The 16,656-nt window shown below is 41.5% G+C and overlaps 1 protein-coding gene across 1 annotated transcript in view; it reads right to left on the bottom strand.

Moving 5' to 3' along the window:
* The window catches only part of Wwc3 (WWC family member 3), a 103,522-nt gene extending 89,927 nt beyond the window's left edge, over positions 1-13,595 (bottom strand). Inside the window, exon 1 of the mRNA XM_051174881.1 lies at positions 12,946-13,595. Within this exon, the coding sequence (XP_051030838.1) occupies positions 12,946-13,229 (284 nt within the window). The 5' untranslated portion in view covers positions 13,230-13,595. The remainder of the gene's footprint in view (positions 1-12,945) is intronic.
* Positions 13,596-16,656: the final 3,061 nt, after the last annotated feature.

Consider the following 16,656-nt stretch of genomic DNA (forward strand, 5'->3'; position numbering starts at 1 on the left):
AGATGCCTCTACCTCCTCTGCCTACGCTCTTGACAGTTTCTTTCAAAGATCCAACAGCTAAGACTTTTAGAAAACTTTATTTCACCCTCAAAGTAAGGCCTACTGTGTGTGTACAACTAAGCATATACCTAAAGTACTGACATATTATTAGTGATAGAAGCAGATATTGCCGAAGATCTTGACCTTGCAGCAAATCATAGTCTTAAAAATGGCTGGAATGATAGCTCAGTTGGTAAAAAGGCTTACTTTGCAAACAAGAAAACCTGACTTTAATTCCTAGAATACACGTTTAAAAGCCAGATATAATGGCTTACACTATTTCCGGGGCTTACAAGTCTGCCAGTCAAGCCCACTTAGTGAGCATCAGACTAGTGAAAGTCTCTATCATACATACACACACACACACACACACACACATGCACGTATATGTATGTGTATGTATATATATGTGTGTTAATGGTATCTGAGGAATGGCACTCGGAAATTGTTCTCTGATTTTCCATATGCATGTACACATACATGAGAACACCCCCACACAAACAAAAGAAAAATCAATTTAAACAATAAAATGTAGTACCTGTTCTACAGTAGACACTGACTTAAGTGTCCATGTCATCTTACTGAATCCTCAAAAACACCTATAAAGCAAATATTTCTACTACATTTTATAGAAGAGGAAACAGTATCAGAAATCCCACAGCAAATAGCAGCACTGGAAGGACGTCAACACTGTCCCATGTCTGCAATCAGTCCACAGAGTTAGTGATATAATGTAAGGTTAGTGTCTTCACTGTGCTCCTAGCCACCAGTTCAAAAGCTAATTTAAAAAATAAAAAGCATGGGGCTGGAGAGATGGCTCAGAGGTTAAGAGCACTGGCTGCTCTTCCAGAGGTCCTGAGTTCAATTCCCAGCAACCACATGGTGGCTCACAACCATCTATAATGACTTCTGGTGCCCTTTTCTGGTGTGCAGATATACATGCAAGCAGAACACTGTATATACATAATAAATGAATCTTTAAAAAATAAATAAAAAGCATGTAATACAATTTTCAGAGGGTCATTCCCAAAAAAAAAAAAAAAAAGAATACTGATATTTAAAGGTCCAGATATCAAATTGGCCCTCTATTCACAAATCAAGGTCCTCTATGCTCCCAATCCTGTCATATATCCAGATAGCACTTCAACTTTCCTAAAACAAACAGCAATATGAGTGAGTCATCCTACAAGATCAATGACTCTGAGTGAAAAAGTTAGCTGCCTCAGTAATGATTACCAGGCTGTTGCATAGTATTGTTCTCTTACAGTTGGCAAAGCTCCTAAGCAATAGCAACATGTGCTTCTTGGCACATTGCCCTGACAATTGTATGGACATTTTGAGAAGCCCCAAAATCCTTTTGCATGGTAAGAGGTTGCCAAGTCTAATCTACATAGTCTGATCTCTCCAACTACAAAGTCAAGGTAACTATCTGAATTTTAAAGTGATTTACCCTTAAAATTGTTTGTAAAAACTTTACTAGCTATAGCCATCATACAATGAACTCTTCCTATTTCATGTGTACAATTCCATGATTTTAATAAATTTAGTGAGTTGTACAACACATATTTCAATTTCAGGACATTATCCAATAAGATATCTTGCCTTCTGCCAATACCATTTCTTCTCATCTCTACACTCAGACATCAGTAGTCCATTTTCTACCTCTATATTTCCCATACACAGTAGCAATCAGATAATATAATCTATTGTCTTTACCTCATTGTTTCACTAAGCATCATGTTTCTGATGCTTGTTCAATACCTGGGATTGTACCCCACTATTTCAAGCTGTATCAGAAAAGTATGGAAAGTTTTCTGTGACTCACTGTGGAATGAATCTTTTGTGATAGATCTAGGCTGATGGTGGTTAAGTATAGGAACATACACTCATTCAGCAACATGGTAGATGGCATGGATTCCTAGGTCAATCTGTCCATTTCAAACAAAATCTCTGTTATTTTAGGAGCTACATTTTAGCTTACAGATGTCTTGATTTTAAAAGTATATGGAAGATTCCACATGTTGCCACCTTTATCTGAACACAGAGTCACTGCCCCTCACATCTGATTTCCCAAGCTCCATGACTCCAAAATCCATGAAGTCTCAAAGTAAGACTGTTTAGTTCTAAAATGTCATTAGCATAAAAAAGAAACAGTGGCAGAAATACTGGTGAAGGAAAAAGATAAGACTTCCTGAGTAAATTGGGAATGTGGGGGTGTAGGGAGAGGGATGGTAGGGGAGAGGGGAGGAGGGAAGGGAAGTGGAGAAATGTATAATTCAATAAACATTTTTTTAAAAATTAAAAAAAAATAAATAATAGTAGAATCCAAATGTCTAGAGTTTGCCCATCAGTAATTTTGATCAAGACTGGCTTCTCAGTTTCAGAAAAGCTACTATGGTAAGATTAGAATTTAACAATGGGGGAGCTACCCAAATTTTACAACTCTTCAATAACTCTAAAAACATTCCAAAATAGAAATGTGTAAAAACAAATAAATAAAGCAAAAGGTATTATTTTTACCCTACATTTAGAAACATCATCTGCCTTCTAAGGCAACCAAAATGGTTGAAAATAAGGAATATATTCAGTGTATGATGTACTTAGTGACAGGCCCCATTAGAAATGCCATGAAGATACTGGGTGTTGGTGGCACATACCTTTGATTCCAGCATTCAGGAGGTAGAGGACAGCCTGGTATACAGAGCTAGTTCCAGGACAGCCAGGGCTACACAAAGAAAACCTGTCTCATAAAATAAAAACAAAGCAAAATAGAATGTCACAAAGAAAACTACAGATGACATTGGATAGAAAACATAAATGAATACATATTTGTGGCATAGAAAAAACCAGAAACTCAAGTTTAACTAAATTAAAAGGTAAGGAGACATATAATTTTTCATGAGAAAAAGTACTGAGGGTAAGTAGATAGCCCAGAGGTATAATCCATCTATCCAAACACCTTAGTAAGGGAATAGTTTTTTGTTTTCCCAACTTCACAACCAGTTCCTTCCTAGCACAATGACAGCAGTACAGTTCCTTAACCACCATAGGATATTATTAATTAAGTTCCACATCATCTTATGGGGGCAAAGACCTTCTCTTCAACCATTCCTGCCCCATACCTCATATCCTAGCCCAACTGGAAAGATCTGGATCATAGAAACCTGTATCAACCAATTGTAGACTTCTATGATAAATGTCTGGCTTAGTTCACTGTCAGGTGCTATTAATATTTAGGACTGGATCACTTTTGTTATGAGGACTATCATATGCATAGTGTAGGATACCTAGCACCCTCGTTGGCCTCCAACTACTTGTGGCAATCAAAATGTCTCCAAATATTGTTCTATGTCCCTTGGAAGTTAAGAGCTTCCCTGCTTGAGACCTAGTATCTCAGAGAAACTAGAATTTTATCAAGAATTACATATGGATCCCATCCTCAGTGAAAATAAGGAGAGACCATTCTAACAAAATAGAGGCACTGTCATCTATGTAAGGAAGATTTCCTATTGAGTATGCTAAAACATACAGGAAAAAACTCAATGAAATACAGAAATATAAAATGATGGTTATACATCAGTGAACCTTGTCTCCATATGCATGATTACATTCAATATTTACGGAGTACATTTATATGTTAGGTACTATGTAGACAAATCAGAATAAAATATGGGTGAGTTAAATGAAACTGCACAAACTAGCCACCTGGGGGTGGTTCAGATAGTCTGGCTGCACTCCTCATTCTTTGCATTAACATTCCTCTCATCTTCCCATTCACTCCCTGAGCCCCTTCCATTTAAGGACACGGAGCATTTTCAGATGAAAAACACTGGGGATCCCACAGACCCATAAACAGGCTTTCAAAATGTGTATGCTTGCTCTGCATTTACAGACCTGAACAAAAGCAGAAGCAACCCTCTTGCTGCTTTTCTGTACACTGAAGTGGGGGACCCCATGGCTCAGAGAATCTTAGGCAGCCAATATTACACATAGCTGTACATACACTTACACGTGCAACATAGGGAACCACTGCAGCTTCAGGTAGCTCCAAACAATGAAGTGGGAATACATTAATTTTCCTTTTTGTGCCACTGTATATATGTATATACCATAAATATCTATCAGTTGAGATTACCCTCAGAATGGAGCAATATTAAGGCTAGTATATTTTCCCAGAGTTTCATGTGCTACGTCAAGGCTTCTCAGTTGATTATGGGCAACTTAGGTTCTTCATGGAAATACAGAAATCAGTTCTCAGTGGACTTACCTACTTACCTACAGTACCACAGGATCTACCAGTCTGCTTGAATCAAAATACAGTCACCAAAGCATTGTAACCTAAGGGTATTGCCTGTCCACCAAAGGCATGTGATAAAGTCTGGAAACATTTCTGATCATCTTAACTTGTGTTCAGGAAAGGATCATTACCAGCATCTAGATCTAGTGAATAGAGACCAGAAATAATGCTGACCATCATATGCTACCACCTCCCAACAAACAACTATCTCTCTCCAAATACCAAGAGTGCCATAGCCAAGAAACCCTGGTCTAGTAACACTTTCGTGGTCTGGATACTTTTGAGGACTCTACTGTGAGCTGTACAGTCATTTGAATGACCCAACAGGCTTCTCTCTTCTATCTATATTATTAAATACACAAAATGGTAAGAATGAAGGTTTCTAAACTAAAAGAAGTCCTTCATATTGGCTCAGAGTGCCTCAGTTCTGGCTGTAATAAGATTGTAGTTAGAAGTTTGAGATCCCTGATCATTTCACTGGCCATACCTTAAGGCACTATCAATATCCTTTGTACTTCTTGTTTTCCTCCCAAATTCTCCAGCATAAACCTTGCCCTTTCTAGCCCCAGTACCCCAAATCTCCCTAATTCAGGCCCATCATCACCTGAGAAACCTCCAATGGTCTCTTGCTGTCAGATGTTCAACCTGCCCACCACTACTTGATCAGCTCAGCAAAGGACTATGATAAGTACCTATGATAAAAGTCTTAACATAATACTCCATACTTGAACCATAAGAAAGGTGGATCCTAGAGCAGAATTGCAAGAAAATGGTGAAAAATGCATAGCATGTGCTTTTTTGGCATGTGGCAAATGGGAGGCTGTTATTAAAACCAGCAAGCTGACCTTGTGCCTCCCTTCTCCCCAGGACACAATGTGTGGGATGGAGTATGGCAGTTATGTCTATTGATGCAGAGACAAACTGCCTAAAACCAAGAGGCTTCACCAACACAAGTGTAATATATCTGACAGGTTAACCATTAGTTTCACTGCACTAAAGTCAAGATGTCTACAGGGCTGAAGCCCTTTCTGCAGGCTGCAGGAAAACATTCTTTTATTTGCCTTTTCTAGTTTCTAAAGGCTGTCTGCATTCCTTGGTTCATGGCCATGTGACTTCAATCTCTGCCTCCACAGTCATATCCTCACCCCTGTCTCATCCTCATCTTCCTGATCCCTCCAGTAAGCCCCATTGTGATATTGGATCCACCCAGATAAGGAAGGATCATCTCCCTATCACAAAATCCTTAATTTAATCATACATGCAAAATCTATCTTGTCTTGGGAGAGTAACTTATTAACAGGGAATAAGACATTAATATATCTGTCTTTAAGGGTCATGATACTGCAGAGGGGAATAAAGATCAAATCACAATGAATGCAAGATAAAATAACAAGTGGGTCTGGAACAGCACAAAGGGCATAAAATTTAGCCTACCAAGGGAAGGGTCAAGTACGTGGTCCCTCACTGCTGTGAGAATGAGTTCTCTGAGTCAACCTCCCATTAACCTCAGCTTCATCATGTGTCCATCTATACTTCATGCAAATGCTTGGCACATGACACAAGATATATGATATGTTTACCATATCCACAGAGACAGGGTCTGGAATTTTACTCAATGATAGGGTGTTTGCCTGACACTGACAAGGCCCTGAGATCTGTCTCCAGCAGTGGGGGAAAAAGGCATGGAATCCCAATAGAGAGAAACATTATCGCATGATGAGGTCTTGCTGAAACAAACATAAGTACAGCAAGGAAAGCATTAGCCTCACAAAGTTAGGGCTCTTTCTGAAATCACTTACTAAAGTCCCAAGCCTTGAAAAAATGCTGAAGAAAGAGAGGCTGTGAAACATACGCTGTTGAAAACATGAACAACTTAATGAACAGAGGTAGGATACTTCAAATGGGTGTGGATTGGATGGCTGAGTTGCATGCTAGATAAAGCAATAGGTCAAGGGTTGGAAGAGCCCATGGCCTTCTAACTATGGGCATAACACATCACTTAGCTGGGCTCTCAAGTGTGAAGAGAGGAGTTTGAACAAGATATTCCTATCTTTTCTGGCCCCGGGACTGAGGCTATCTTAGCTTGGAACTGTCCGGCCCAAGTCTTCATCCCTTCACATACAACTTGTGGGCCAGTCATATCAACTCATTCTCTCACTTGTTTGGAACACACTCAGCACTTCCTCATCTCCAGAATTTTTCTCATGGGCTTCTTTATCTTGCTCAATTCTATAAGCATTTTAATATCTTGCTCCAACATGTTGATAGACAAGGATAAAAACCAGTCCATGTTCAAGAAAGCACTCCTAGCAGGATGAGACTGTTAAATACATTTTCCCCTCTAGTCATGGACAGTATCAATTTGATTTCTCCAGGTCCTATGACTCAAATAAATCATTAATATGGTCTTATCATGAAGTTCTTGAGAGCATCTTCATCAATAATGTCTTTTGTTGTCATTGTTGGTTTTTCAAGATAGGGTTTCTCTGTGTAGCTTTGTACACCAGGCTGGCCTCAAACTCACAGAGATCCACCTGCCTCTGCCTCCCCAGTGCTGGGATTAAAGGCATGTGCCACCAATGCAGTTCTTGAGGGCAACCAAGTGCAATGGCATCAGAGGGTAACCAAGTACAATGGCAACAGACTGCAGTGGAATTTGTTTTGTTTTGTTTTTTTGTTTCAGATGGGGTATGGAAACCCACTGGCCAACAGTTCACAAACAGATGATCCATACCTGGTACTAGACTATGTTTGCTAGTCTATGGTGTCTAGGAGAGGCCTTGCACCATGCAACCCCCATTGTAAAATAACTCCATTTAAACTCTTTTTATATATGTATATGTAAGTGTTTTAGGAAATTTCTACAGTAGTAGGCTCCCAACAGTCTTTCATGTTGTTATCCCTCCCCATAATTCCTCTTCTACCCTGCACTGCCATTCCCCACTCCATTTAATCATTTCTGCTCCATATTTTCCTTTCTGTATTCATACCACCTGTGTTCAGTCCTCTTCCCTTGAAATCCCTATGACCCCTTACTAGTTTCCTAGTTTCAAATGTAACCCCTGCAAAATATGCCCACTAGTGTATTATGGGAGTAACCAAGTAACTTCTGATTGGATTTAAAGCCAATTCCATAAAATAGAAATCATGCCTGGTACTGTTAACTGGACCAAAAACCTGTGACTTGCCAGATTATAGGCCCTAGGGGAGAACCTAATACTATTATTCTGCTAAATTGACATAGCATTAAACTATCCCCTAAGCTCTTATCTGTATACCTATAGATTAAGAGATTTCTCACACCTGGTCAAAGACACTTGCTTTTGTAGCAGATGGCAATTAGTATAGAGACTCACAACTGGTTAGCATATTGAGAATAAGCGACTGCTACACATGACAGGGCCACAGAGCCATTGCACATCTGAACTCACAACGGCTGTGAATACCTATGTAAGACCTGCACAAGATCAAGTCAGCTAAAATCTTGGCATGAAAAAAGATCTCATGAAGTTCAACCCCATTGGAAACTGATGGTTATAGAGGAAATAGGTTTTCTTCAGGGATGAAAACCACTGAAAGACTCCCTATAACCCTGGAAATGATCCTATACCCATGCAAATACAGGCAGCACTAAGTAGACTCAGTGAGTTTTTAAAAAGTAAGAATAGAAGAAATTGGAAGGGAAAAGTGGTGAGGAAAATAGGTGGGGAATTAGAAGGAAAAGAAACAGGATAGATCTCATACATTATATAAATGTATGAGATTCTCAAGAAAATATATAAGATAAATAATAGTGTAAGTTTAAAAAGAGAGACCTCTCTCTCCTTTTATTGGAAGTTATTTTCACCTAAGTACCTGAATTAATCATGGCATGTCCCATGACTTTTGTTTGTTTTATATGTTTGTTATCTACCCCCACTCCACCCCCCAAAAAACTTGTCTACATGTACAGTCCCAGCATGAGAGGTCAATAATCACCAATATTTCATTGTTTTATTACATTTAGATAGAGACAACTGATTTCTATAGAATTTAATTTAACTTTTATTCCATCAGATTGAATTTATTGGAAAGACAGACAACATCAGCAGAAAGCTCTGGGCAAGAAGCCAAAAGGCCTATCTCAGGCTTAGCAGGTGACCCTGTCATGTCACTTGACCCAGAGTTTCCTGAAATGAACCTAACAGAGTCTGTGACACACATTATTTCCACTTCCCAAATCAGAGTGGAAGGAAAGAGAGGGAAACTTGGAGACTTCTAAACATCCGAGAGCTATTTTTGGAAATCAATGACTTTTCCATTTACTTTTCTTGAAGAAAAAAAAAGAGAGAGAAAGAGAAGGGAAGAAAAAGAAAGATATTAGACTTAAAAGTGGCAGTTGACATCTAAATGGATACAAAAGGAAGATTCTTTCCAGGGGCTGACCCCTGATGGCTTTTAAAGCCAGAAACTCCCTCGTGTTCACACAAACACTATCTATAATCTTAAAGAATGAAAAATGGAAAAATCATTAAGTTGTTTATCGGAAAGCTCAACTTAGACAGTTCACATAACCCAGAAATAGACTCTGTGAGGTAAATATAGTCAAGCTCCTATTAATTAATACTGAATAGTGGTTCCAAGAAGGTAGCAGTGTTATCTGGCTCTGTTATAGAAGGCTCCAACTTAGCAAATACCAGAGCCAAGACTGTTTTCTCCTTAAGGCCAAAGCTTGGAGTCAAATACTCCCATGTCTTCAGCCTATAATAAATTTTGTGTGTCATTTTCTTGTGCAAAAAAAAAAAAAAAAAAAAAAAAAAAAGAAGAAGAAAGAAGAAAAAGCCTGCTCAAGGGACTTGAATTTTTACATGTGGCACCAGGTCAAACCCCATCTAGTGAACAAATGGCCCTCAACTCTCATGCCATGACATAATCATAGCAGTCAACCATTATTTCACTCAATTCTGATCTCAAATATTATTCCACAGTGCTTTATTTTTAATTTGAAGAGCGGAATGTGCCAAAATGTACATGCGGAGGTCAGAGAAGAACTTTGGGGAGTCAGCTCTCTCCTTCTACCACATGAGTCCTGGGGCGGTACCTGAGGTCATCACTAATTTATCTTGTGGAACTCAAATGTGATTTTGCCCACTGTTCTTCATTTCCAGCACTGAACAACTATCATTAGGCTACAAGAAACAGAACATTCAAGTTTCAACAACTGGATTCTTGGACAGTATAATTCAAGAGAATAATGCAGGAAAGCACATATACATACAACTGTTAAAGGCTCTAAATTGTTTTTTTAGGCAAAAAAAATGTACTATATTTTCTAAGATTATAATTATTTTATGTAAGAAATAACTTTCTAGTCAGGCAGTGGTAGCACACCTCTTTGATACTAGCACTCTGGAAGCAAAGGTGAAGCAGGCAGATCTCTGTGATTTCAAGGCCAGCCTGGTCTACAGGGTAAATTCCAGGACAGCTCAGGCTACACAGAGAAATCCTGTCTCAAAAACAAGAAAGGAAAAAAGAACTTTCTATCAGGTGGTTAGTGTGCACTAAGATAATATATGCAGAATATATGTAAATCACATATGACTTACTCAAGCCACTGAAATAGCAAAAATAATTTCAAAACAACATTTATGGATATACTAAGCTGACTATGGAAATCATATAAATAATACCTACCAATCTATGAAAAGAATGAACTTAGATCCAAGGGCAGTTCACAGTTAAACTAAAATGTTCTGTTGATAAAGACACTTTTTCATGGACATGTTTAGCCACATCTGTAAAGATGTTTCCTTACAATTACATGCACTTCATTACTTTAAAAAATTAGAGGTTCAATAATTCACCAATATGCTTAACTAGAAATATCTAATGTTATTAAACATAACACTGAATATAATTAGTTTTAACATTCTAGAAGAGATTTTGTTTACATCCTCTGGCCATCGGTTATTCTATTTACAACAGTATACTTCATGCTATTAAGGATTTTAATAATTACATATGAAATTACATAATGTTCAAAGTCAACAACAGTTTTCATGTAAACTACCACATTCATTTATCCCTCCATAATTTTATCTTCTTTAAAACGCTTGTTTTTCCCTTGCCTCCCTGCCACTTTTGTTTGGAAGCTATATGGTGAAAATCTTTTGAACACCATTTTCTAGTCCTCTTCATGAAACTAAGATTCATAACCTGTCAGATGTACTTGGAGAAAACATGGTGTCCTGATATGCAGTCTTGTTCATATAATAAAAGTTAATTACAACCTTAAAGGATTCCTAGTCACCTATAAAAATTGGCAACCTTGTGTTTTCAAAGAGGAAGAATGACTAGCACACCCTTCAGCAGGCTCCACTGAAATGTTTGTGGCTTGCTGAACATTCCATACATATTTCGTGCAAGGTATTATGGGAGCTGAAGTTCAAGCTGTCCCCAGCTGAATTTTCACTCACTATAAAAACAATGTCTCAGAAAAGTACACACATGTTTTTACTTTACAAAAAATGTAAAATATTCACTTTTGTTCATTCAATCAACACTTAGCACTTAGAAAGGGGCCTGTAAAAAACCTGTAACCTAAGTAATGTCTGAAAAGGGTAAAAATGTTATTCAGGAATAAAAAAGATTTGTGGAAAGATATCTACAGAGATAACGGTCCTAAAAGATAATTCCTATAGGAACTATGCACCTACGTTGCTGACTATACCATTAAAATAAAAATGTTTGCACTTATGTTTTTCATTATAAATCTCTTTTGCAAAATAGTCACAATTGTTATATTATCCTTATAAAGTAGGGCTTAGCTTTTTCTAAGAAAAACACCTTTTTCTGAGACCAGGTCTTGCTATGCAATCCAGACATCATGCCTCGAACTCTTGATCCTCCTGCCTCAGCCTCCCAGGGGATTACAGACAAGTGTGTGCTACCATGCCCTGCTTTAAATGCTATTTTAACTGGTTCGTTTTCCAGTTGTTTAGGATTTTAACAGAAATATACCACAAAAGAGAATCACATTTCAAGCAGTTTCATCAATTCCAGAATCATCCAAGGTACGTATGATAAAAACAGATGTGGCTCTCACATTTAAATTTTTATGTCATCTGATTTTCAAAGTAAGCGTTTTTGAACGCATAAAACTGAGATTGGATTTATGTAGGTGTCTCTGTCCAGAGGTCTGCAAAGGTTAGAGGGAATGTTTAGATTTGTTTTGCCCTATCTAAACCCATAGAAATATTCCAAAAAGCTAGCAGTTTCCCTCCTCAAAAGTTTATTTTCAAACGACAGTGCCATGCAGGCTGCCTTTCCTGTGTAGGTGGGAGGAAGCAGGCACAATGTCACCACACCAGCCTTTTCAAGTCTTGAAATCACTAGGAAGCGTACAGTATTTCCTTTTTGGCATTCAGGCCAGGGTGGAGAGAACTTGCTCCAGAGAGGACAAGATATCAGATAGCCAATGGAAATACTTGATTTCAACAGAATTCCCATTTACACACACACACACACACACACACACACACACACACACACACACACACTTACCTCTCCAGAAGCAGTTGTCCCAATGGATCCAGGAGAAACTTTATTACATGATATTAATTAAATGAAATCTGGTAGTGCTTTTAGAAGAATCTGTTTTTATTTATATGAACTGGACAACTTTGTGCCCTGTGCATACCATGCACAAAAAGGAAACTTAAATTCAACTCTTGTTTTCACTTATTCCAAAAGCATATGGGACTAATCATATCCCACTCTGGCCATAATACACAAGGCTATTTCAAACAGAATTTTAACTCACTTGATTTTAAAGGCACTAGAGCACACACACAAAAAGTTTAAGAACAGCCTCCCCTAACTCCAGAAGGGTTGGGAATACTTTTAATGCCCGTCTGGCATCAGGCTTTGGATGAAAACCAGACTGAGCCCTCCAGGCAGGGACTCATTCCATCATTCTCAAAACTGACAAACGTTTGTGATCCAAGGTGACAGCGCATCTTGTATCTGCCAAGAGCTGGGAATCCCTGTTCCACCAAAGCCCGGGTGGTGGGCCGCCAAAGGCCCGGGGTATGGATGGGAGAGGCCACACCACAGAAAAAGGAAAAGAGAGCCATCTGTCAGACTCCAGAAAGGAAATTCCAGGGGCCCAGCTCCCAGGCTCTGGACAGCGGGTGACATGAGGGAATCGATACAGTGTCCATCCCGCAACAAGGGGCCGGGAGGAGATAGGAACTCGTTCCGGAGACTCCAGAGCGGTCACATCCATCCTCGGCCAGAGTACTGCGAAGAGGGATGTGTGGCTGGAGAAGCTGAAATCCCATCTCAACACCAGGGATACAGATCTTCTCCCAGACCTAGGGGCCTCCCGTACTCAATCCTGTCTCTGGGCCCAAAAGTTGGAATTGCTACAACCAGAGTCAGGACTGAGGGGCACAGACAAGCTCTATCTAACCCTGGGAATGAAGGCACTCAGATCCCCATCTCAGCACATATCCTGACCCAGGGGGCCCAGCGTTCCTGGCTGTTCCACACTGGGCTGAACGTACAGGCAGCACATCCTCTGTGGTGGCACCCTTGCCCAGTTCCGCGGCCCGCACTGGCCCACTTACCGGTCGCGGGGATCAATCCACGACGTCTGGCGCGTATTATGATCGATGTAGAAGACACGGCCATCGTAGTCGCGCGCTTCCTCCCAGCCTGCCGGCAGCGGCAGCTCAGCGCTCTCACGGGCCCGCGGCTGCGGTGGCACAGAGGGCACCGAGGGTGCGGGCACCGCGACGGGGGGCGCTGGCGGTGGCGGCTCCCGCTGGGACTGAGCAGGAGGCGGTGGCTCTAGCTGGGCCTCCCGCGACTGTCCCCGTCGTCGCCGCCGGCCGCCGCTCAACCAAGGCATGACGGCTCGGGCCCCGCCGCCGCCCGGCCGCCCCGCGCGCGCCGCCTCCTCCGCCAGCACTAAGGCCGGGCGCCCGGGGCGCGGGGGCGGCTGCGGGGAGCCGCCCGCCGCACCCGGCGCATCCTCTGCTGGGCGCCCGCGCACCGGCGCCCGACAGGCTTCGTGAGCCGCTAGCTGCGCTGCCCGCTCCGCCGCGAGGGCCCAGGTCGCTGCCACGCGCGAAGTCACAGCCCCAAAACCGGAGCCGCGGCCACCGATATTGGCGGCTCCTCCGCTCCAGAGGCCGGTCCGGCCATCTTCGCTCCTCACAGCCCGGTCGGGAGGGCGGGGTGCTCCCACGCCACGCCCCTGCCAGGCTCGCCCCGCCCCTTCTTGCTGCTCTTCTTTCAACCTCTCTCCCAGGCTCCTCCTCTGCCCCAGGCCTAGGCTTCCCCCTCCCCCGCCCCTTGCTCCGCCCCTCCCTTCTCTCCCTCTCCTTAGCAGCTCCTCCTCCATTTCCCTCTCGAGCTCCACCTCTGTCCTCAGCAACTGCCCGCCCTGCGTCCCCTCAGGCGGCTCCTCCTCTGCCTGCCTTCTTCAGTTCCAGGCGCTCCTCCTCCTTCCCCTCCCTCTTCACACCACCTCCCCCGGCCTCGGGAATCCGCACCGGGCCTGGACGGGCGCCGCCACGTCAATCCACCCCCGGGCCACCTCTGAGAGAAAGGAGAGCCTGGAGGACCGTGCTGCACTGGACGCTGCCTGCTCAGGACTGACTCCTGGAGAGGGCAGTCACCGCACTTCACCCGCCCTCAGACCCTAGACGCCTGGGGTCCTCCCCTCTGCGCACCTGGGGGTGGAGGCTGAGCCTTTGGTCTGTTGACTACTCAAACTCGAGCCACAAAGTAGGCAAAGCCACGGGATCTGGCGGAGGAACATCCAAAGTCTCCTTGGTTGAAGGAGGGGACACTGCTATAAGAGGACATCTAGGTTGTTGGCAAACTTATTGTCCAGCCAGGAGATCTACCTAGGGTCCTTATGCTGGACTCGAGAACCCTCTCTGGGCTCTTTACCCAGCTCTAGGAGCCCACAGTTTGAGCGGAAACCCTAGAAAGCTAGTGCTGGCTAGGAAGCCAGGTCACATTGAAACTAATTGGGAATTCTGTTCTGCTCACATCTCTCACAGCGGAGAAAGAAACCCCAAAGTGAAATCTGTATTTCTCTAATTCCGCAGCTATAGATAGATCCAGGGCCACGATCCACTAGTCCTATAGAGCATGAAATGCAGGCAAATGTCACGTTTTTTAAGCAGAATAATGTAAACGTATTTACGACTAAAAGTCTTTTAAGTATCTGTTTAAATCTACTGCACAGTTGAAGTCGCTTGAGGAAAACGTGCTTCCGTGTCCCCTCAACTCACAAATTGTCACAGTAGTTTTTATTTCTTCTGTGTTTTTTAAATATGATTTTTCTCATAAAATAGGACTATTATATAAAAGGAGGAATTGTGTCTAAAAAGAATGTGAAGATACAAAGAATGTCCCCCCCAAAAAACGAAAATTCCTTTGCTCCTCTAGTATTTACGCATCTCTACCAGAAAATGCTGTTGGAAATTTCAATAGTTTTATCATTCTAGTGGCCCATGAATGATTATTGGGTGTCCAAGGAAAGGAGAGAAGGGCCATAAAAGCAAATGCAGGCTTCCCTCCATACCCGTTAGCCCCAATTCGTGGATTTGACCAACCAAGCAGAGAAAAAAAATTTTTTCTCTTTGTTGCTGACGTGCACTGTGTAGTCAGGCCTATTGTGGTTACATTTGTACTGAGCATATACAGAATTCTTTTCTTGTAATTATACCTAAAAAATGAAACAAAACAACTATCTACATAGCTTTTGACGTTGTAAGTAACCTAGAAGTGAGGAACATGTAGGGTTGTAAACAAATATTACAACATTTTATGTAAGAGACCTGGAATCCAAGGATTTAAATTGTGAGAGCGACTCTTTGGAGACACAGAGACATCTACTTTGTGATGCCTCATGTGTTACAGAATGCCCTATGTGTTGGGTGTCCCCACCCTGACATTTTTGCTTCTGATTGCTATTATTCATCAGCAATGGTCTACGGTGGCTCTTTTCCTCTCTCTTCCTGACCATTCTGCAGGCAACTTATCACCCAACATGCCTGGCTGTTCTGACAAGCTTCATTCTCACCCTCCCAGGCACATTGTTGTTTCAGAATCCAACAAATCTGGACACAAATGAATACAGGAGTGAAATCAGCCTGAGAAAAGTAAAAAGAGCTGAGAAGGCCAGGCGAAGGAAGAACAGAGCAGTTAAGAGTAAGGTGAGAAATTAGGCTCCAATTGAGAAATTGAGCTCCAATCAGGAGCTCAAAAAAGCCAGTATTGATTTGCCTTCTCTATGGTAAGAGACTGTCCCTTCACCATACTGATCACATACATGGGCACATGCTGTTAGTGGGGGGTGTTATGACGCATTGTACAGCCTAGGGTCTGTGCTCCAACATCACCTCTTAGGGATCAGATTACGAAATAGATAATTATAATACAGGGATGATTTGTTTACTAAGGACGCCTGGATGCCAGCCTCAATTTGAAGCCTCAGGGGAACTTTTATGTGGCTGGAAGGGAAGACATATTAGATGAGGAAACTGAGGCATGGCCCTTTTTATTACTGAGATTTTTAGATCTTACCATTTGGTCCATAAACTGCTGTCACCAAATTCTTGTTGATTGTTTAGCACATGCTACAAAGCACAAGGCGCTCTGTAGAATGCCATGCTGAGGCAGGCTCCTTCTCCCAAGCAGAGCTTCTTAAACGTTTTCTATTTGTGATACCTCTTCATATTAAAAAATTCTATATAACCCAGGGTGTAAATATATAAAATAGGTAAACAGATCAAACATTTACTGCTAATGAACCACAAGACAATACTTTGACAGTAATATAATTTTATAAATAATTTATCAACAATCAAAGCAAATTTGTACACTAATCAGGTGGATGTGCTTTGTTTATTTTTATAAAAATAATTAAGCCTTGACTAAATATTTGATGCTGTAGTACACAGAGCATCTCAAATGTTTTTTTTTTTTTTTTGTTTGTTTGTTTGTTTTTTGGTTTTTCAAGACAGGGTTTTCCTCTGTAGCTTTGGATGCTTCCCTGGAACTAGCCCTTGTAGACCAGGTTGGTATCTAACTCACAGAGATCTGCCTGCTTCTGCCTCTCAAGTGCTGGGATTAAAGGCGTGTGCCACCACCACGCGGCTTTCAGTGCTTTTTAAAGTTGGTCAGTATTTTGATTTTATAATCTGAAATGTCAGAAGGCTGCAAAGTGGTATGCAAAATGGTACAAATATATTTATATCCATTTTAGAAATTATTGGAACTCCTGTCCTAATCCCAAGCCAAAATTCACTCAATGATTT

Source organism: Phodopus roborovskii, unplaced genomic scaffold (assembly GCF_943737965.1).
Source record: "Phodopus roborovskii unplaced genomic scaffold, PHOROB, whole genome shotgun sequence".
Classification (NCBI taxonomy): Eukaryota; Metazoa; Chordata; class Mammalia; order Rodentia; family Cricetidae; genus Phodopus; species Phodopus roborovskii.